Source organism: Grosmannia clavigera (assembly GCF_000143105.1).
Source record: "Grosmannia clavigera kw1407 unplaced genomic scaffold GCSC_167, whole genome shotgun sequence".
Lineage (NCBI taxonomy): Eukaryota > Fungi > Ascomycota > Sordariomycetes > Ophiostomatales > Ophiostomataceae > Leptographium > Leptographium clavigerum.
The window spans coordinates 1,487,015-1,508,347 of NW_014040772.1; the positions used below are offsets into that span (position 1 = coordinate 1,487,015).

Below are 21,333 nucleotides of genomic sequence, written 5' to 3' on the forward strand. Positions count from 1 at the left end.
GCCATGGCCAATACAGCTCAGACCAAGCATGACAAGGACGCTGTCGCAGAGACAACCTCATCTGATTTAGCAGAGGCAACGGCAACGAAGAAGCGCAGGGACACAAACAATGCATGTGAGTCGGGCTCGATGGCGGTTGTCAAGATACAGGACTGACATTGTGGGCACTGACCCCAGTTTCTGAACTGATGAGGCCCAAGCGACCGAAGCTGGACACCCCTGCCAGTACTACCGGCCGTCACCACAATCGCTTCTTCGCTGGCAGTGACGGTCTCGGCGTCTACATTAGCGATCCGGCCGCGCACCTGATGGACGGCCCGGCTGCTACTGCAGACGGCGGATCAGCCAGCGGCAGCCGCGGTAGCCGCGTCATCTTCTTCACAGCCGACTTTGTGGCCATTCACGACTTGTACCCCAAGGCCACGGTACACTGTCTGCTGCTGCCGCGCGACCGACGCTTCAACCGACAGCACCCGCTGGAGGTTCTCAGCCGCCAGAGCGACGAGGCGGCCAGCCGGTTTCTTGCCGGCCTCCGGGCCGCGGCCGAGCAGCTGCGGACGATTGTGGCTGCTGAGCTGCGGCGACAGCTGGGAGCCGGGAGCGCACAGGACGCAGCGCGGGAGGCATTTATGAGAGGAGAGGGCATGGACGAGGACGGCGAGGGAGAAGTCGGGGGAGATCCGCCACCTGGCCGAGACTGGGCGGCCGAGGTCCTCGTCGGCGTGCACGCCCATCCCAGCATGAGCCACCTGCACGTACATGTGCTATCGCGAGATATGCACAGCGACCGGTTGCGCAACAGCTCGCACTACAACTCGTTCACAACGCCTTTTTTCGTACCGCTGGACGCCTTCCCGCTCGCGGCGTCGGACCCTCGACACAGTTCTGACTCTCTGCACCAGAGCATGGCGTGCTGGCGGTGCGGACGGCAGTTTGGCAACCGGTTCGCGGACCTCAAGCGGCACCTGGAACAGGAGTTCCAGGCATGGAAGCGCGAATGAGAGGTGTTGGCGCATAGCGCGAGTGTTTGCAGTGAGGTCACGCAGAATGATCTGCAATACTAATACAATGTGGCTACATGATGGGGAATCGTATGACAGGATCACCTCTACATCGTAGCAGTTGATTCTGCATGTGAGTGGCCCAGCCTCCGATCTGGGGACGAGTCAACTTGTGTAGTGTGGGGGGCCGAAAAGCAATAAGGAAAGGACTGCATCTTTGTACTTGCGCTCTCGCCGTCCAGTCCTTCAGTTCGCCCAGTCTGTGCTCCGGAGAGAAGCAGGTTGAGTCAGCATGACTGGTCAGGGATTGCGTGTCAGCTCGTATCGAGCCGCGTCACACAGGAGCTGTTCCTCCGTAGACAAGACACTCCCAACGAGCGAATCCTGCCAGGCTCGCTCGCCCTTTTGTCAGCTGCGCAAAGGAGCAGACCAATGGACAGGCGAGCAAAGCCGCTCCAGCTAGATCCATCAGATTAGCTGCAGGTCTTACTGCTTCCAATCCGGCCTGCTGGGTCCACACGAACGAAGCGTACTCTGTAGACATTGGCCGAACTGGCCGCTTGCCGTAGGATTGGAGAGCAGAGAGGCAGGCAGCAAGCAGGTCTGCGTCAGACTCTGTTTCGAAAAGGAGACAGCTCTAGCAGAGGCGAGCTTTGCCACCGGGGACAGCAAAGCAGGCAAGTCGGTGCTCGAGACGCGAAAGGGCCCGTCGTGCTCGAGCGGGTCAGCATCGTAAGATGCACGGTTCAGCCAAGGCCAAGATAGTCCCCTCATTGCGATGCAACGGTTGTACTGTTGAGACCCGGCACTTGCACCCAATAGCAGAGGCAGAAAGAGACCCTTGCTCTCCCCAAATGGCTGACCAACGGAGTAGGTAGTTGTAGGAGACGTCGACAAAGTGCGACAGACCCTGCAGAAGGGGCCTGCAGGAACAAAACAAGGTGTTGGCATCTCGAGATACGAGGCCTGCCGGCAATAGCAGGAGTTTGGTTCAGCCACAAGCCGCCCAAGGCTTCTGCACAGATTCCCAGCCCGAGTGGCGAAGTGCAGCTAAAAAGAAGCATTTGGTCCCAGCGTATGCAGGCCCGCCAGCGCACAGGCAGAAGCCCAGTCATTTGGGCGCTGTACGGAGTAACCTGCAGGAGGGTCCCGATTTAAAGAGGCAGCCTTTTGAAGGCCCCCGGCAAAAGCCCACCAAAACAGGAAAAAGCCAGAAATAGGCCTCCTTCACTGGAAAAAGGCCGGAAAAAAGGAGAGAAAAAAAAACGCACTGACAGCAGAGACTGCCTTGTGAACATCGAGCGAACACAATTTTTTTCTCGTCTGCCAACGCATCATGGCCCGATGCATGGCTCTCAGCTGCCATCTCGAGGCAGAGTCTGCTGCGAGGCAGTGGGACCGATCTGAGGCCATCGCGGACCGTTGGTGTGGCCCCATAGTGACTCACGTGCTTGACAGACAGTTGAGGGCGGCAATTGGATCAGCAATTTGACGAATGTGGTCAATTGGATCAGCAAGGCCGGGTGACGAAAAAAAGAGAGGAGGAAGGATGGGCAGGTCACAGACAATCCAACCCGGGTGGGGCTTCTTTTCATTGGCTCGAAATACGCGCTTTTCCAGCGAATGGAAAATCAGCATTGCGGCTTGGCCACCTCGTCGTCCCATCGGACCCCTGTGCGGATCAGCGAATCACAGCGGAGCGGCAGAGGTGGGCTCTCTGTGGTGGAGCTAATTGTGAAGATGAAGCCTCGGAGCTCTATCCTCGTATGGCTCTCATCTGCGACTCCGGGCACCACCGACAAGCCGGCCTATTTGGTGAAGGGGTTCGGATAGCCGTTTCTTTATATAAACCCCGTGGTCCTTCTTACACGCCAATAAAACACAACCATGGCGTCGGCCCTTTCCTCGCTACCGGCTGTTAGCGGTCTTCTGCTAGCGGGCGCGTTGGTCAGCGAGCCAACGGCGATTGTGTATGTAATCTCGCTGAACCCTGTAATCCTCAATCTAAGTACTCCGTATGTCGCCCTAACATAGTACGTGGTAGCGTCGCCGCCCCGAACCACCCTCTGTGGGAGGATGAGACACGCATTGTAACGTCGGAGAAGCCTGCAGGCGACACACGCTGAAGATTGGGCTGCCGGCTGGGACAGCCGAAGCTTGGCCTCGCCTTCTGGAAGGGGGCCAGCGCCAGCTGAGATGCTGCTGTGCTGGCACACCAGCAGGTGCGACGCGGATGTTTAGGGAGCGTAGCCTTCTGGCCTAGCCCTTGCTGGCGCTGGGCCCAGGCCTAGCGTCGTCCCGTGTCGCCTATGACCAGCATCTTACGACGTATGAGCTTCAACGACCGCTGTGCAAGCTGCCACGGCAAGCTTGTGCTCCGCTAACTACCCGCCACTAGCACAAGCCAGAGGTCGCTGTCGCGTCTGTACGGACAGCTCCTGCTGCCATTGCAGCTGCCATTGCAGTTGCTCCTGGCGTCGGTCACACCTGCCCTGCGTCGCATGGAGGGTCTCCACCACGTCCTGTGCGGGAAGGCGCCATTGGACGTGTCCCGCCTCGGAGCTGTCCAATGGCAGGGACGAGTCCGGGCCTCCGCCTCTCATAGGACATGGCCGTATGCAGACGCCAGGGCGCAGTCTCTGCGGGCGGGGAAGAAGGGCGCACTCGATAAACGATAACGGCATGTTTTACGAAGAATAATGGGAAAGCGGAAAAAGGATACGGGAAACGGGAAAAGCGAAAAGAGAAAAAGGAAGAAAGGAAAAAAGGAAAAAAAGAAAAAAAGGAAAAAAGGGACGGCAGGAGAAAGCATGGCGGGAGAAGAAAACCGGGAAGACGAAACAAATCAAAAGAAAACGAGAGCAATCCCGGATTAAGAAAGAAACAATCCCATACTATGTGCACAATCCCCACCACAAATGTCTCCACCACACCGCCAGAACACACCACTTGCCCTGGCCGGCCAGGTCTCCGCCACCCTTTTCGCCTGTCGGTACCGCTGTCCAGAGATATGCACTCTTGGATCTCCTCTTCTCTCACGGATGTCTAGGCCCACTTCCAACACCTCGCTAGCCTCATCCTCCGGTAGGGTTCAACTGCTCTGCCCGTCTTGGCCTGCGCCCTCTCCGGCTAAGCCTGGCCGGAGTACAGAGCACCAGCTTGTCGGCGAGGAGAGCAAGCTGACCGCCAGACTGAGCCATAGGCCAAAGGTTAAAGGCCACAGACCATACGCCATGAGCCAGAGACATCCCCAACGGCCGTCGGCATCCGCGACGACAAGGCAACGCCACGGGCCATCTCTAGCCCTCGAGATCGTCGTCTACGGAGTACGACGTATGTACTCCGTATCTCACTATGCAAAAGCCATCACCCCACCCCGGCTGCATTCACGCGGGTCCATAAAATGACAATCTGACTAGTGTCTTCTTGGAGATTCTGCCCTCTGGGCCCCCATGCTGCAATGTACAGAGAGTACTATGTAAGATACTCCGTACTCGTACCTTTTCAATCCTCCTCCACTTTTCGGAGCAACCCATGCTTCTTGATTTACACCCCCCGGCCCTTTCCCATGAAGGAAAACGGCAGTGAGGAGGGTATATACTTACTGTTCAACCCGTCCGCCTTGCGACCACCTCTCGGTGACTTCTTACCATTCTGTCGGTCTGCAGCAGCTCGTCTCCTATTCTGGCCCTCGTCCTCGACTTTCGCTTGCGAGCTCGTGCATCGGCCTTCCCGTCTTCTGCTCTTCGCAACGGTTCTACAACGCCCAGGCTGGACCTCGTGCCCGAGACTAACAAAACGCCCCCCATCCTATACCATCAGCCACTTGCCACACCCCCTTCGACGGCCACTCCTCTCTGTCGTTCTATTTCGGTGTGGGACGGAGTACTACGTCGTACCTAAACGCGCTTATTCGAAGCCCCCCCTCACTCCCATCGTCAAATACCTCTGCTCGTCCTTCCGCCTCTGGGCCGTTTTCAATTCCTCTGTCGAATTCTCTGTCCCGGCGGCAGCTTGATCCGTTTCTTCTTCCGTTCTTCTTCCTCTTCTTTCCTCCTTCTTTCTTCCCTCGCTGCCTTTCGCTTCCAGGCCTTCACGTACCTTTCCAACATCTCGGTATCCTGCCTACCTCTGGCTCGATAGCCACAGTGTATTTTTGGTTCTGTCTTTGGGTTTGTCTCATCCTTGTCTTCGAATACAAAAGGCCTCCCCCTTTTGTGTACGGTCGCCACCGGCTTGGCTCCCCTGCTGACCACTTCTGGACAGCTTCTTTTTAATTTAAAAGTAGGGTGGTATAGCGAATTCCAATCTCGCCAGGGCTGGTACTGGTGCTGCCCATGTTGATTGCACAACTACGAAGTCCTCGCTGACCATCTGCTCTAGTCAATCTACCTTGCTTTGCATTCTACCACTGGAATATGGCACGTTATTCTGGTTGATCTTGCCAGCTACTACTACCTCATGTTTACGGCTCGAGAGCACAATGGAATCCCTCAGGCCTGGTGCGAGATACCCTCCAGGATCCACTAGCGGCATTCCATCTAGAAGAACAGACACTCCCGAGAACGGTCGGCTTCCATTCGCATCCGCCTCCGGGGCCCGGCCGAACCCTTCGAGCAGACTGCCACAAACACACATTCCTTTCTCACATTCACGACAGCCGCCTAGATTACAACAGCCAGCACACTCACGCCCTCCCCTGACACATTTCAGTCCCAGCCATGGACTTCAGCAACGGGCCCATCTGGGCTCGCACGGCCAGGCCGAACCGCCGTCTCTCCTCCACCCCATCCTAGAGGCACGCGGATTGCCTCTGCAGCTGTGCCGGCCCCACCAGCTTCTGGATCAGACAGGATCGCCATTCGCCCAAATCCACACCACACGATCAACCGCCCCCCCTCAATAGATCGAGGACATCTGAGCAAGCCTCACAACAGATCGAGAGAGAACGGATCCACCTCTTCGATTCCCCTACCATTCAGCTCGGACCGTGGCTTGACGCAAAGCCCGGCAGAGCTGCGTGTTGCCAACAAGGCGGAGGTTGCGAGCTCTCACCCGGCAACCATCTACCCCGAGCTCGACAGGTATCGTCATGTTCAACCGCCGTCAGGGATAGCAGGCAACCAGAGCGGAAGACAGCATCCGGATTTCTTATTCCGGCTTGCCACCGAAGGGCTGCCTCCACCGCCGACGCCATACAGCTCCGGACCGAGCAGTCTGGCCAGCGGTATCAGTGGCAGCCCATCCACACGATTCTCTGAATCTCCTGGTCCTGGATCATACAGTCGCGATACAACACCTACCTCGATGTCGTCTTATTCCCCTGGTGTGGTAACCTCCACCCGCACCCTCGCAGCTTCCAAAGTACGTCAGAACAGCCGGGGGAGGGCTGGCAGTTTTGGCACAGAAGTGGCAGGTGATATAGGTGGTTGTGCTGGCACGTCGGCGCATCCCCTTAGCGCAATTCGTGAGTCTCTAAACTCGTCTTCCTCCTCCTCAAACGGGACCGTTCGCGATGGCGACAAGAAGAGCACGAGGCCAAAAAAGAAGAGACTTTCTCCCCTCCCACCGAGTCCACCACCACGCAAGTCATCGCAGGGATTCAGAATGCCAACCGATACAGACAAAGTTTCCCTGGCAAAGCCAACACTGCAAGAACGGCCTACAGTCGCACCACGGCCATCCGTATCAAGCCAGATTCGCAAGCCTGCCAAAGCGACTGCGTCTTCCAATCCAACCTCTCTGCCGAAACCACCCCCCTCGGGGAAGTCGCAGATCGCTACGGCATCGAGGCCGGTCCCTTCACGATCCGCAACCCAGCCTGCACCACCTACTCGTCCGAGCAGAGACGGAACACCCGATCTGCACTCGCACTTCAGATTTCCCATTCCTGTGATACACAGCAGCCTCGCCACGGCCCGGTCTTCCGACCGGCGCGGGAGCATAGGCATGGCTCTCTCATCACAAACCAGCACCACTCTTGCCAAGCGCCATCAGAGGTCAACTTCCATTCTTTCGTTTCGGGATCAACGCGCGCAATCTCCAGCGCGGCCACCTACTATTCGAGACCGGACAGCGAATCGCTCGTCCATGTCTATTTCTGGGGCCGTGCCCGGGCCCAACTCTGCATCTGGGTCTGCAAACGTCTCTGTGCGAGTGGCGCGCCAAGACTCGAGACTAAGCGACAGTGAAGATACAGGACGGAAAACCAGAACACCAAGCCCCAGTGTTTCCACTTTCCGGACGCGATTCCCTTTGTTCGGCCGGCGTACCAAACCGGCCCTCGTGGTGAACGTCACGGCAGCAGCAGAGCCGAAAGAAAAGCCGCCCAGGAGAGGACCTGCCGCCGGCACTGGCCATGAAGGCTACGGTCGTCTCGGGGCCAGCCGGCGGCGAAGCAACAGCGCGGGAACTCTGTCTAGGGGAGTTTCGGCCTCGCAGGACAACCAGGGGAACGCGCAGGTACAGGACCCTTTCCTTCGGGATCGGCTGAGTCCGGTAATCATCTCTGGGGGCGAGGTTGTGCTCAACAAAAACACAAGCCTGGAACTGAGCCGCACCGACAGCAACACGAGCTTCAGCTTCTCAAGGCCAAGTCTCGACCTGCCTAATACGTCGCAAGTGTCTCTGTCGTCGTCCGAAGATCGGTCTGCGCTTTGGCCATCAGCCATGTCCCGCGATGGCCGGCTAGCCTCGTCGCCTCAGCTCTCAAACCACCGCCCTTCCGACAGTAGTGATTCCGAAGTACTGATACGCCCAACACTTGCCTTCCGGCGGTCTGTTCAACTTCTACATGCGCCCAGCGAATCCCAGATCCATCTTCCAGCACCGATCGTTACCCGAGAGTCCCCACCTGGGGTGTCGTCTTCCGTTACCAGTCTTGATACCGGCATTCTGTCAGATGATTCTACGATTGGCTCTCGGTCAGTGATTGAGCGTGGGCTCAAAGAGTCAGTGCCTGTCAATGTCAAGGCTGCGCCAAAAAAGCTCACAAAACGAGCGAGGTCACCCCGCAAATGGAACATGTTTGGGCGTTCCCAAAGCCAGCCTGCGTCCCTGAAGAAGAGAGCCGAGTCCTCATCAACCGTCACGGTCACTGTCGAGGCCGCCTCTTCTGTACGAGAAAAGAAGCCGGTTGCATTCTATACCATGATAGATTCGTCTGAGCAAGAAGATGGCGATACGGACATGGAACACGTTCTTCGTGAGGCCCATGCCTTGCAGAGCCCAACGCCAAAGCCTTTGGATGAGCAAACTGGACTAGTTTTGGAAAACAGTACGGTTTCAAAGGAAGATTTACTGTTGCCACCGCCACCGCCGCCGTTGATCTCCATTCTGCCAGAACAGCAGATGGTCCCGCACGAAGACCAGACAATCCAGCAACCTCAACCTCAGCTGATCTCAAGCCCTCAAGCTCCGTCGGAACACGGTTCCCCAAGCACTTTCCTACAGACATCCACAGCACAATCCGAACGTCCAAGCAGGCTGCAGCAGGTTGGTCGGATACCTAAAGTCGTCAGCGCCAGACAAGAACAATCATCTCCCTGGAGCTTTTCCAGGCCGTTCAACCGGGCAAGTATACAGGTCCCGGCTTCCCTCGAGATCATTCCTCGTGCAATCTCTGCGAAAGATACTCCGTTGCTAGAAAGCTCGCTTCAAGTCAATCCCGCAAGTGACAGTACTGAATTTCTTGCCTTTCCACCACGCCATAATTCTGGAACGACGACGACCTCGAGAAGCTCGGGTGTTCTTACCTTTGCTGACTCCACAGCGATTGTACCGGACCCATCTGCTCCTCTGTACGAAGACGAGGTTTGGGACGAGTATGACGATCTTCTTGGTGAGGACGAAACGGCAAAGATTCCGCTCTCGCCAAGCTCTTCGCATGGCCTGCCGTTCCATCTCGAAGGGAGTGTACCACTGTCAGTGAAGGCAATTGCCAGGCAGATCAAGCTGGAGGACGAAGGACTGGAGTCGCCGACTGTTGTGATCCACCCACGAACCGAAGTTGCGGGCGAAGTGACGCGGCAATATGCTCGGCCTACAATTACTAGTAGCGTGTGGGGATTCGACATGGCGGCTCAGTTGCATGAAGCTATTAACGGCTGGGGTGAACCGCCATCTGGCCAGCTTCCTCCGACGCCATTTTCCGTCTCCGAATTTGTGTCCGGATATGGCGACCGAAGCAGTGGACTCAACGAAGAAGACAAGGCAGCTGGGCCACGAAGAAGCAGTGTTTCGTCCGAGCGGAGTGGGCCTCAAAAACCACGAAATTCGGACGGCAGCGTTTACAGCCAAGTATCTGAAGACAACTCTCCCACTGCACAGGTCAATTTGCGGGTCGGATCGATGACGGTCAGCAAGTGGCTTACGTTTGGACATGTCCTCTTCAGTCCTGCTCGTGATGACATGGTTCCGGCCGTGAGTCCCCCGAACGGACACTCGGTCCTCGTTGTCGACGGCCTCGGCAATGACGACTGGTCGTTTTATGCTGCTGAGACGTATCCGGCCGCAACATTTTTCAACATGTCTCCGCGAGCTCCGTTGCCTGCCGGTCATGGAAATGGGGCCACGACGTTCCCGATGAGCCCGTCCAACCATCATCAGATTCAGTACATGTCTCACGCGGACAAGTTCCCTTTTGCGTCGGAGATTTTCACGACTGTTGTCTACAGGTTTCCTCGTGCAGCTCCGGAAAGCCATTACAGAAACATCATCAGCGAAGCCCGCCGTGTATTGCAGCCGGGTGGCTACATCGAACTGTCTATCTTGGACCTCGACATGAACAATATGGGAAGCCGCACACGCCGAGCCGTACGCCAGATGAAGGAGCAGATCCATCTCCAGACACCGGATGTGCATTTGGGGTCAGCAGCCGACGCAATACTCCGACTTCTAGGAAGCAAAGGCTATACGGACATCAAATCCTGCCGTGTCGGTGTTCCAGCAGCAAAAGCGATTCCACGGTCAAGCAGCGAGATCAGCGTGAACGGCACAGCCAGACCTAGAAGTGCAGGGAAACGGAAGAAGGACAACCGCAGCCTCTCGGAAATGATTAGCGACCAGAGCCCGGTTGCCGATGAGAGCATTACGAACATGGTGGCCCGGGTTGGGCGATGGTGGCACGGCAAATGCTACGGAGACATTGCTGCTGCAGCCAAGTCTCCGTCTGGGTCGATAGACAGCAACGGGTCCGTCAAGACGGACATGTGGACGGATCGTGCCGTACTAGCCGAGTGTGAGGCGTGGGGGACGAACTTGAAGCTCATGGCTTGCTATGCGCGTGTGCCGGACACCAAAAGAGTCGCCAGTATTTGAGCCGGAAGCTGGTCAGGGGATGAACGGCAGGATACGGACGACCCGACATGACCCATCCTATTTTATAATTCTAATCACCCAGCATATATGCATACAACAAGCGACATGGGCGACAGGGCGCCAAACAAAATCAGAAACAAAGGCGCAAGCCGACAACAAGCCCAGACTGCATTTCCCCCCCGAACAGAGCAACGAGTGTATTGTCGGTATACACAGTACGGCATCTGCGAATCACTCTCTGGCCTTGCGGGACCTATTGATTGGGTATAGAGTGTATTCTGGTTTCCTTCTTCTTCTACCTGCATGATTTTTGGACAGCTAGGCCTTTTATGCTTTTGCCTTTTGCCTTCCACATTTTTCTTTCTTCCTTCTTTTTTCTTATTTTCTTTCTATGGGGGTTGTTCCCTCCTCACAATGCCGGTCCGTTGTAGGCTGAATCCTTTTATAGCGACAGGAGACGACAAGACATGGGGTGGAGAAGACGATGACATGACAAGCAGGATGATGATGGACGATATACTTGCATGACCAGGCGTTTGTTTAGCGTTTCGCGAGGTGCTTTCCTCTCTTTGCTTTCCAAGCCGATTTGAACCCTTTTTGTATTTAGTTTGGTATACAGCACAGCACAGCGCAGTACCAAAGAGATACCCCATTTGTGGCAGATGACACAGACGAATTGTGCAGCGCAAGTCCCAGCCTTGCCGAGATGTGACGACAACGCACGTAGTGATGCATTTTGTGCTTCTGATTTCCTTGCCAAAAGAGCTCCTTCCAACACCATTCCTTCTGCGAATGCTAAAAGCCAAAAATTGGATTTCCACCCGAGCGTAAATCAAACAAAACTATAATACAAGCAAGAGCAAAGCAGACTGTTATATTTGGAGCAGAATAGAGAAAGAGTAGGCAGCAGAGGCCACTTGTCCGCGCACGTTAAGAAGCGAACCGCTTTGCCCGTTCCTCGGCCTTCTTCCGTTCGACCGGGTCATCCAAGACGGCTCTCTTCTTTGGCTGGCCGCCGAAGCTGCCGTTTCCGTTTCCGTGTCCGCGAGCAGCGCTGCCACCACGGCCACCACGCCCGCCCGCACGGCCATCGCGGCCGGCTCCACTGCGGCGATCCGGCATCACACGCTTGTTGCCCCTTCCATTGTTGGTGGCGGCTGTGCCGTTGGCCGTCGTGGCCGCGCCGCCCGGTCCATCGATGCCGTCGGCGCCGCGCTTGCGCGGGCGGTCCGGCAGAGCGGCATCGAGGCCCTTGACGGCGGCCTGATCGATGCCAAATCGAGCCGCACGCTCCGTCTTCTTGGCCACGTCCGCGTCGTCGACGATGCCGAAGCGCTTGGCACGCGCGGCACGCCGCCGGGCCTCCTCGTCCGCGTCGGTGGCGGCAAGGTGCTGCGACAGGCCGGGAACGACCTCGGACTCGGCTGCTGCAGGAGCAGAAACAGAGGCAGTCGTATCTTCTGCATCGCCTGCATCGACTGCATCGGCGGCCTCACCGACTTCACCGACTTCACCGCCCACCTTGTCGTCGCTCGCAACAACAGCAGCAGCCGGCACCGCTTCCTCGGCCGTGTCGACAACAGCCGCTGCCGCCGCTGTCGTCGGCTCTGATGCTGTCGTCATCGTCGTCGTCTCGGCCTTGGCCTTGGCCTCAACAGCGGCAGCCGCAGCCGCTGGCACCTTGGCCGTCGGCTGCTCGTCGTCCCAGTCGATCTCGTCTTCGGCTGCAGCTGCAGCGGTCGTCAGCAGATAAACGCAGGTTTCACCAAACAAACACTCTTGCCCCCAACTCGACAAAAGCTCGACGAAAACGAACCTTTGGCACCGCCCTTGCTCGCCGCATCGTTCTCCTGCAGGCGCGCAATCAGGTCGGCCTTGTTGCCGTTCACCGTCAGGCCGCGCTCACTCAGCAGCTTCTTCAGCTCGGGCACCTTGAGAGAGGAATAGTCGGCCATCTTGATCGTTGTCGTCGCCGTCGTCGTCGTCGTCGTCGACAGACTTGTTGCCAAACGAGGAAGCTTGCGCAAAAGGAAGCCGGAACCGAAACAACGAGAGCTGAGACGGCCAAAAGGTGCGGCGAAGATTCAACGAGATGAGCGATCAAAAACCGATAGCGCAGCAGTGCCGGCAAGCGCAGACTCGACAAGACGAACTTGGGCGTGTTGGGAGAATAAACTTGGGTGTTGCCTCGTCTATCCTGTTTGGCCTGTGCGAAGGGACAGACGCGACCAACACAGCCCGGCTCGTGCTCCACAACACCTGCTCGCTTGCTTAGTCACCAATCACGTGGATAAAAGCATCTGTATACAGCGATATTGACTATTCCGTATATACTCGTATCCGAGTGACATTAAGTTCAACTAACCAAACAACTCCCTCTTCTCTCCGGGTATCTATCTATGAGTCGTGCTCGCCAAAGAAATAGACATACAAATACAAGGCAATGCGATAACAACAGACAAAGCAGACAAAGCAGACAAAGGAAACATACAAAAGGTCATGTGAACAAGCTTCCTCGTCTTCAATCGTAACACCCGTCTAAGCAATCTCCACCTCCGAGGCCACAAGGCCGTAGACCCAGCTGGCCACTGCCGCCGTCGAAAACTGGAAGCACCACTTGCGCACACGGCCGCTGATGGCGCCAGCCGCAGACACATGGCCGACACGGTTCTGCTCGTCGCGCATCTCCTCCCACACGTTGAGCACAATGCCGCGAGCCGCCAGCCTCGTGAAGCACGCACTGCCCACAACGACATCCAGCACAATCAGCGGTTGGATGTTTTCCTTGCGCGGAATCGACAGCACCAGCACCCGCTTCTCCAGCCCGTGGTAGATTGTCAGCTCCTGTCGCGCGCCCGGTGGTGGCCGCGCAATTGTCAGCGTGCAGTTGCCCCGGTCCTCCCACTTCTGGCCCGAGATCTGCAGGTGGCAGCGCATCTTGATGTTTGTCGTTCCCAGCGCCTGCACGCCGCGGATGCTGCCGTCTGCCAGGCTGACCGAAGGCGACCGCGGCATCGTGTGTATGCCGCTGCCCGCTGACGACGCCCCGGACGACGTGTAGAAGCTCATGCCGCCGCTGCCTGGTCGCCCTGACTTGTCTACCGACGAGCGATCAATGTTGAACGATTTGTTGACGTGTCCCGTCAGTCGCCGCAAAAAGCTCGTTGCCGACAGCGTTGACGAGCTGCCCTGTGACTGCGACTGCGACTGCACCTGTGACGGTGCCCGTGTCGATGCGCGGTAGCTGTTCTTGCGCCCGAACCATCCGCCCCGTCGGCGCATGCTGCTGTTGTCGTCGCCGCCGGCCACTCGCTCCTGCGGCTGGCCAAACGACTCGAATCGCGCCTCCTCCTCCAGCGCCTTGTACTTGGCGTTGTTCATCCGCGACTGGTGCACCGCCTTGTACAGGTTGGCCAGCTCGGCCGGAGACGACGCCCGGAACCGGAAGATGCTCGTGTCTAGGTTGCTGTACTTGGCATACGCCCTGACCGGCGACCGGATCTCAAGGTCAATCAGCGTGCTCTGCCGGATCATCACCAGCGGCGTCAGGTCCAGCGCAATCAGCGGCCGTGGCACCTCTGCACTGATTTCCACCTCCGACGACTCAGTCCGTCCGGGACTGCGCCGTGCATCTGCCACCATGGCTCCCGGCGCAAATGCCTCGATCAGCCCTGGCGTGATGACGATTGTGCTGACCGGGTCCTTTAGGCCTTTCCACGCCCCCTTCTTGTTTGACCAGTACGAGATCTCCGCCGTGAACTGCAGCGTGTGCTCGGATACACGCGACGTCCGCAGACCCGGCAGTCCTATCTGTGAGGCGGAATGCGACGGGGCAATGCTGTCTTCTCGTTCCGATGCCATGGCTTCTGCCGAGAACGGCTCCGCCTGTTTGATGCTAATGCCCGGCAGCGTGTCTGGGATGTCGTCTTCGTACAGGTCGTCCTCGATCGACGACTCCGACTCCGTCTCGGATCCTTCCGACGTCGAGTCGCTCTCGGACGAGTGGTCTGACGGATGGTATTCGTGCTTCAACGGCGACGACGTGCGACGCCGCATCCAGGGCGCCTGCGACTTCTTGCTGCTCGGCGGTGCCAGTATCGGCGCCGCTTTCGGTCCAACCGACCGGTGGGCTGGTGGCAGAGGAGGTGCCCCGTCCTCGTCCGCAATTGTCCTCTTGGAGGAAGAGCTCTTGAGCTTCGACGGATCCGGCCTCATGTCCTCGTTGAGCGGGTGGCTCGTCGGCTTCTCCGGAATCACCGGCAGTGCCCGTCGCCCCTGTGACTGTGGTGGAGATGCCAGACGTGCGCTGGACTGTGTCGGCGTCTTCTCGGCATCGGAAACGGACCTAGGCGACGACGGCGACGGCGGTGTCGATGGCGTCCGCGAGCTGGAACTCTGGCGCGAGTGGTAGCGGGATAGTGTCTTCGGCCCCGTAGGACTCTCGTGGCCGGCCTCTTGGAACCTGCGTTCGCCCAGCGGAATGTCGGCCTCCTCAGCTGCTCTTGGCATCTCCTCCGCCACGCTCATGTCGGAGAGCATCGGTGGCACCGGACTGGTGCCCATGATCTCCAACCAGTCGTCTACTGCATCGTCAAGGTCCGCATAAAGTGTCATGAGCTCGTACCATTCATGGCCATGGTAGACATCGCGGATCATGACGACCAGTGACTGCTCGTCCTCGCCCCGGCGGGCTGATATGCACGGCAGCGAGATGGGCGGGAACAGTAGCCATGACTGGCCGTCGGCCCCTGCTTCTCGGATGAGAATGTCGCCCGCGTCCGACGGGTCGCCCGGCACGTCCCGGAAGATCAGCTCGACCTGGCACTCAAGCCGCTGGCCGTTGGAGTGCGACAGGTCCAGGTCGAACCAGTCCTTGGCGTTGACCTGCCGTCCTCGGTCAATGTGTACGTGATCCAGAGCGGCCAGGTTGCGGAGACTGCGCGCTCGAGTCGTGTCCGTTGCTATCGCATCCTCGTCCGTCTTGCGAGCCGTCTCCTCGCGATGTCGTCGCCGCGCCTTCTCGTGCAGAGCTTCCAGCTGCGTCACGATGTCGCCCGCCAGCCCCGCGCCCAGGATGATCTTGACTCCCTATATTCGCCGAACCGTTAGAAATCAGAGCTTCCTCGTACACCCGGCATCTCTCGTCCGCCTTACCTTTGCAAACTTCAGCATCCATCTGATCCGCAGAAGCGGTCGCTTCAGCAGGTACGCCACGTCAACCCGCTCTCCGTTCACGTCCAGCACATCGCCGTCTTCATTTCGGTCCATGGCGTTCAGGAGCGAGTCGTTGTCGTCTTGCCTTCCCGCCGCCGGCGCCAGGTTGACAATTATGCCTTGGAAGCCCAGACGCCAAGCATCCAGATAGTCCTCGTACACGGAAAAGGCCGTCTCCATCCATTGGATCATGCGCTGCGCGTCGTGAAGCGGCACAAGCTTGTGCAGAGTTCTCAGCTCCTCGAGGACGACGCCCATGTCGACCACGGCTTTCGACATCATGTTGATCCTGTGGGCATCTGCTCCAGCTCCGAAGATCTGCGCTGACCGCTGGGGGTCTCTTTCGTGGACAAACTGCGTCAAAAGAACGGGGATGACACCGTCAACCAGAGTCTTCAGCTCTCTGCTGTAGAGATCGTCATCTTCTCCAAACTCCAGCAGGAGGTCACTTAACGTTGCATTGTCCAGCTTGCTCGTCCTCCGATGCAGACTGCGCGCCCGCTTGATGCTCTTTGCCCGCGAAAGCCGCCGCGCGTCGTCCGGCAGAGACAGCACCGACACCAGATCGGAATGCTTCGTCAGCCGTCGCTTCAGACCTGTCGACGACCGCTGGCTTCCCGCTATTGAAAAGTCGCCGGCCATCTTCGTGACCGTTGTTTGGGTAACGGTGGACTCCGAGATCGTAGACATGGTGTCCGACGGCCGGGAGCCAGACGACTCTTCCGAAAGGATCGTTGACAGCTCATGGTCCCCATGCGTTGGAGGTGGCGGCCGTCGCACATAGTCCGAGTAATGCATGTCCGAACCGAGATAGCTGCTGCTGAGCTCACTCTCGGCAATGCTGGATGCGTCTGCGGATGAGGATGATAGCAAAGCGCTGCTCTTGCCCGAGCCAGCAGAAATCTTCCGGTGGTGGTCTCGTCGTTCTGACCCCGATTTATACGTACTGTAGCTGTCAGAGCTACGGTCGTCCCTGTATCGATCTGACTCTGCATCATGGTCTCGCCCGCGGCTAGAAGATCCGCGGCTGCCGTTCGAACTTGGCGCCGCATGTCCTCCACTTTCACCACGCAGTGTGTCACGACGTAGATCGCGCGTGGGCTTCTTTGCACTTGTGGCCCTCACCGAAGATGCCGAGCCTCGTGTGGCTCTGCTCCGTCGCAGACCAGGACTACTAGACCGTGCATCCAGCGTAGCGGCTGCTGGTATCGCGGCTGTCATCATAGGCTCCTCGACCACACGTTCTTTCTTGGGCACTGGCGCCGGTGCCTTCTTCTCCATGTCTTTCATTTTTGTCGAGCTTGTTCGCCCATGGTCCCCGTTGTCACGCAGTATGTTGTTGGGCATCGAAGGGGATCGCTCGCGACTGCGCGTCCGTGGCTCTGGGATCGATCGCTTCCGCGCATCCATCTTCCACTCGTCTTCCACCGACTGCTGCTTCTGGATGGGCGAGACCTTCGGCGCCGGTAACGCATCGACAAAAGGATCCACGGTGTTCTCCAGCCAGTTCTCGATCCGGACAGGCCGGTTTGGTGCCGCACGAGGTGGCTCTGGCTTCTCGTATACCTCGTGGATCATTTTCTTTCCCTCGCTGACCACCTTTTTCAGTACTTGCGGGACACCCTTGAAGCTCGTTCCCCGGGCATTGCTTGGTCGTGATCTTCCACCTTCCCCACGAACGGGTAGATCAAGCTCGCTAAAAGCCGAGAGGCCCACCGGGATATCGGCCAAGGTCTTTGAAGGCAACGTTGACGGCTCGGATAATTCACCCAGTGAAACATTTGACGGGGATTGAGAGTTGACAGACTCTTCGTGGTCCTGCCACGATTCAGTAAGCGTCGTAGCTGTTTCTGTGCGAGTCTCCGCAGGACTAGGACTACGCCTTGGTTTGCTTTTTGGCTGCGCCTTTCGTATCGAGGGACTTCTTTTTGGGTGTGGTATCCGCGTGGGTGTTTGACTACCTGGCCTCTTGTTTTCATCGACACGCCTGCTTTGATCTTCATACGAGCGACTCTCACGTAGCTTTGTGCCCTTCTCCGGCGTGCTGTTCTTCTTCTTTTCGAAACGGTGCAGACTATCGGTTGACGACCCGCCAAGGCGCGTGCTTCGTGCTGGTGCACTTCGTGCAGTGTAGGTTGACTCTGTTGGGGCAACAGACTGACTTGGAGAGGAGGTCTTGACCGATGGGGTTCGGGGCGCAGGACCCTTGTTTCGTAGTTCCAGTGGTCGGACTCTGATGCCGTCATTTGGAAGCGAGGTTTTTAAGGGCCGTACTCGGATCCCGTCATCGGGACTCGATGGCTTCAGGGGCCGGACTTTGATTCCGTCATCAGGACTCGAGGGCTTCAGAGGCCGCACCCGAATGCCGTCGTCGACGACTATCTTTTTCGGCCCAGACCGTCGTCTCGCCTCGCGTTCAATCTGCGCCTGCCTGACCTCAGCGGATCTTGTCGACCGAACGGGGCGGGCACGAAAGCCGTCTTCAGGAGCACTGCGGGAGCTTGAAGGTCTAGCTGTATCTTGCGAGGATTGCCTATTGCTCTTTTCCCGAGAGACTCTCCTCTCCTTGTTCCGGGTGTATTTGGCCGGTGGTGTCTCGGGAATCTCCACCCTTGTGGCCCAGTCCTTGATTTTGTTCTTGACAGTCGGGTTCTGGGCGGTGCGCTGAAGAAAGTCCTTTGGTATAGGGACTGGACGGCCGAGGTCTGGCTTCGTCCTTGCGCCGGTGAATTTGGGAGAGGGGCTGGTTCTTTTTTTGCGTTTCATCCAGTTGTCGTCGCTAACGATTCTTCGCTTTGGAGGACTTGTAACTTTGGGACGGCCGCGCGGGCCCGGCCTCGCCTTTGGGGGTTGTAGAGGTTCAATGGGCTTGGCAGCATCCTCTGGGTCGTCGTCCCAATCATCCTCATCATCTTCCTCGGGTGCTATCTTCTTGTCATCAGGCGCGCGAGGTTGTTTTTCCTTTTTGCGAGCTTTGATACGGACGCGATCAGACTCGGTAACGCTGCGTTCCTCTTCTTTGAAAGCAATCTCGGTTGGTTCACTGGGATCTATCTCAGGATTTCCGCCTTCCACCAATGCAACGGCAGTTTTCTTCTGCCAGTTTTTGACACGGTCCCGGACGCCACCTGGCTGTTGTATCCTGCGGACGGAAGACTGACGCATGGCGGTCCGCAATTCCGCCTTAACAGCGGCGGCATCTAGTGTTTTTCTCCGGCTGGCAGCAACACGAGCTTGTGACTGGCGGCCCAAAAGGAAGTCCGTGAGCAGGGTAGGCTGAACTCGTGCCGGTTGTGACAGACGGCGTTGCCTGGCTCCAACGGACCCCGTCGCTGCTGGCGCGCTCTTAGGCGTCTGACCAGCAGATGCCTTCTGAGTTGGTGTCACCGGAGTATCCTCTGGTGCAGCTGATGCCGTGGCCGTTTCCGCGGCCGTTTCCGTAGCCGTTGGCGTATCTGTTGACGTAGGCGCGGCATTGTCGGCATCTGGCTTCGCCGCAGACGTGGTTGGAGCAGGCCTCGTGGTTGAAACAGAGGAATCGGATGTGGAGCCACCGTCGTCGGACGCCTCTTTGGTGGAAGTCATGGTCTGAACATACAAAGAACAGGTAGGGTTAGCTACATTCCATTCTTCCTTTTGCTAGGCTGCATGTGCCAGCTATGGAATGTGGCATTGCAGAGGATAGTGTGAAGGTGATGGCAATCATTGGGGCAATCCATATTAAGGTTTGTAGGAAGGTTATGATCGACAAAGAACGGCAATGGCCGTCAGCAACTTTCTGGAGAAACAAGACGCTGTGGCCGCGATGTGACAAATGCGTTCATCGCGTCCACGTCCAGTCTGACAGAAGCAAATGGCATGGCGACGGGGGAAAGTTAGGTAAAGCTAAGCAGTATGTAACACGTACCTGGACGGCTCTAATGCAGGTTGCCGATGGGCTCGGCACGGAAGAGCGCTGCACAACAGAAGAGTCGGTCGATCAGGGCTGCGGAGAAATGGTGAAAACCATGGCAGCATTGACGAAGGGACGAATTGAGCTACGTATGGTGCGGCATGAGCCGGGCGAACCGAGAACAATGGTATCCAGATGGGCGCGTGAGGGACAATGGACCGATGGCTCAAAGGGCAGAGGCCGGCCGAGCAGACCGCCAATGTCTGTATACCCGTATTCGTATGGGACTGGAGAGCGTTGTGGCGGGAGTTGGGAGGGAATACAAGAATCGTTGGCTGGATTGAGAAAATGCAGCACGACAAGAAGAGAAGGAGCAGAAATAAAAGGAGAGACAAGAATTTGGGGGCGCGAGGCGCGAAACGAGAGGCAGGAGGTGAGAGGCGAGATTAGAAGAGAAAAAAAGGAAAGTAGGAGGGGGAAAAGAAGATTGACGATGTCAGAGGGTAGAGCTGTAATTTCAGAGCTACAGCAATGCAGTGGCCCATTCAGCCTCGCAGCTTCTGTTTTTGCCAGTAACAGGGTGGGAAGGAGCAAGAGGGCAAGAGACAAAGGCTTTCTTTCAGCAAGGTGATGGCAACCAAGGTCAGAAAAGCGGTGGAGTGGCCAATGGGAGCAGTGCCTGGGCGAAGAGTAAACAATGGCGATGCAGACAGCAACGTGCGATGGGGCTAGTATGTAGCAGCAGGCGCTAGCAGATGTGGACTATCGCACGCCGCCAGCTCCCGCGGCGAGGAAAGGCACTGCATAAATTACGTGTTATGTACGGGTACGGAGCAACTGCGTGCGAGCTGGTGAGCTGGTGGGAGTGGGGCAACAGCTGCAACGGGGTCCTACAGCGAATCAGTGGCTGCCCGGCAACCGACGGTCCAATTAGATTCTACCGGCGTCCCGTATTAGATTGTTCGGCGAGCGGCCAAGCAGGACGATTAGAGACGCGCCTGCATAAACAGGTAATGGACACCATAGGTCTCCTGATGGGCGGGCGAAAAAGGATTGCGTCGTAATCAGCTGTGCTAGCTTACAAGTTGGGTAAACGATCCGGAGCGCTGAACTGCATGTCGAGTCGGTATGGAGTAGACTTATTATCAGACCTCCGAACAAGATAAAGGATTGTGCAGTGGCGTGCTAAATACACCTCTAGTCCAAAAATATGGAACCAGTAACCCCGCCAACGGGATTTTAGGGCATTAATACAAAAGGATACATTTGCATTAACAGCACGTACTGCGTTTGCAAGCCTTTCTAGGCCTTGAAAAATGTATTCATGTTAAAGAGCAGGTATTTTTCTCTAATATTTAGTATACCAGCCGCGCGCTTTTCGTACTACGGCTAGCCGTTAGGGCAGCGAATTAATAAGCCTGTTAATAAAGGCCTAGTTAATTGCCTACTAATAGTTACAAATTGCTCGCTTAAAAACCTTTATATTCATTGCGTTTTTCTTTAATTCTTATATATTAGGGTATTTTTTAGCTAAAAAACGCTTTAATTTAGCTTAAATATGTTTAATTAGGTTTAAATCTAGGCTGTAGGCAAGCTAGAAAGGTAGCATTTTAATTTAGTTATTTATAAGCTATTACATTAATAATATAAATATATATACCCTTGCATTATCTTGCTAGTAATACTAAAAACTATTATAAAAAGGTAGAAGGCCCTTTATTAATGCTTTCTAGTAGCTTTACAAAGTATAGCTACCTTTTTTGCCTTTAAAGTAGTCTTTCTTTATTAAGATTAACTTTATACAGCCTTCTTTTTAGATCTTACCTTAAAACATTAACAAAATTATAGGGTTTCTATATAATTAAACGTTTACTAAGTCTTTTTGTATTTTTATACAAATGTTTAAAA

At 56.5% G+C, this 21,333-nt stretch overlaps 6 protein-coding genes across 6 annotated transcripts; 3 read left to right on the top strand and 3 right to left on the bottom strand.

The window, feature by feature from the left end:
• Positions 1-3: 3 nt before the first annotated feature.
• On the top strand, positions 4-1,001 carry CMQ_6035 (histidine triad nucleotide-binding protein; the record flags this gene model as incomplete). Its single annotated transcript, XM_014315100.1, has 2 exons — positions 4-115; positions 178-1,001. The coding sequence occupies 2 exons, from the start codon at positions 4-6 to the stop codon at positions 999-1,001; spliced, it is 936 nt and encodes a 311-aa protein (XP_014170575.1).
• Positions 1,002-2,632: 1,631 nt separating this feature from the next.
• Positions 2,633-3,685, bottom strand: CMQ_6144 (uncharacterized protein; the record flags this gene model as incomplete). The annotated part of the gene is made up of 3 exons (XM_014315209.1): positions 2,633-2,809; positions 2,870-3,203; positions 3,435-3,685. 3 exons carry the CDS (start codon positions 3,683-3,685, stop codon positions 2,633-2,635), a joined length of 762 nt encoding a protein of 253 aa, XP_014170684.1.
• A 2,037-nt stretch (positions 3,686-5,722) lies between these two features.
• Positions 5,723-10,319, top strand: CMQ_6219 (uncharacterized protein; the record flags this gene model as incomplete). Its single annotated transcript, XM_014315284.1, has 2 exons — positions 5,723-5,774; positions 5,908-10,319. 2 exons carry the CDS (start codon positions 5,723-5,725, stop codon positions 10,317-10,319), a joined length of 4,464 nt encoding a protein of 1,487 aa, XP_014170759.1.
• Positions 10,320-10,733: 414 nt separating this feature from the next.
• CMQ_6161 (uncharacterized protein) lies at positions 10,734-12,266 on the top strand (the record flags this gene model as incomplete). Its single annotated transcript, XM_014315226.1, has 2 exons — positions 10,734-10,739; positions 12,120-12,266. The coding sequence occupies 2 exons, from the start codon at positions 10,734-10,736 to the stop codon at positions 12,264-12,266; spliced, it is 153 nt and encodes a 50-aa protein (XP_014170701.1).
• CMQ_6147 (DNA-binding protein) lies at positions 11,250-12,274 on the bottom strand (the record flags this gene model as incomplete). Its single annotated transcript, XM_014315212.1, has 2 exons — positions 11,250-12,049; positions 12,136-12,274. 2 exons carry the CDS (start codon positions 12,272-12,274, stop codon positions 11,250-11,252), a joined length of 939 nt encoding a protein of 312 aa, XP_014170687.1.
• Positions 12,275-12,857: 583 nt separating this feature from the next.
• CMQ_6074 (uncharacterized protein) lies at positions 12,858-19,393 on the bottom strand (the record flags this gene model as incomplete). The annotated part of the gene is made up of 3 exons (XM_014315139.1): positions 12,858-15,407; positions 15,474-19,121; positions 19,322-19,393. 3 exons carry the CDS (start codon positions 19,391-19,393, stop codon positions 12,858-12,860), a joined length of 6,270 nt encoding a protein of 2,089 aa, XP_014170614.1.
• Positions 19,394-21,333: the final 1,940 nt, after the last annotated feature.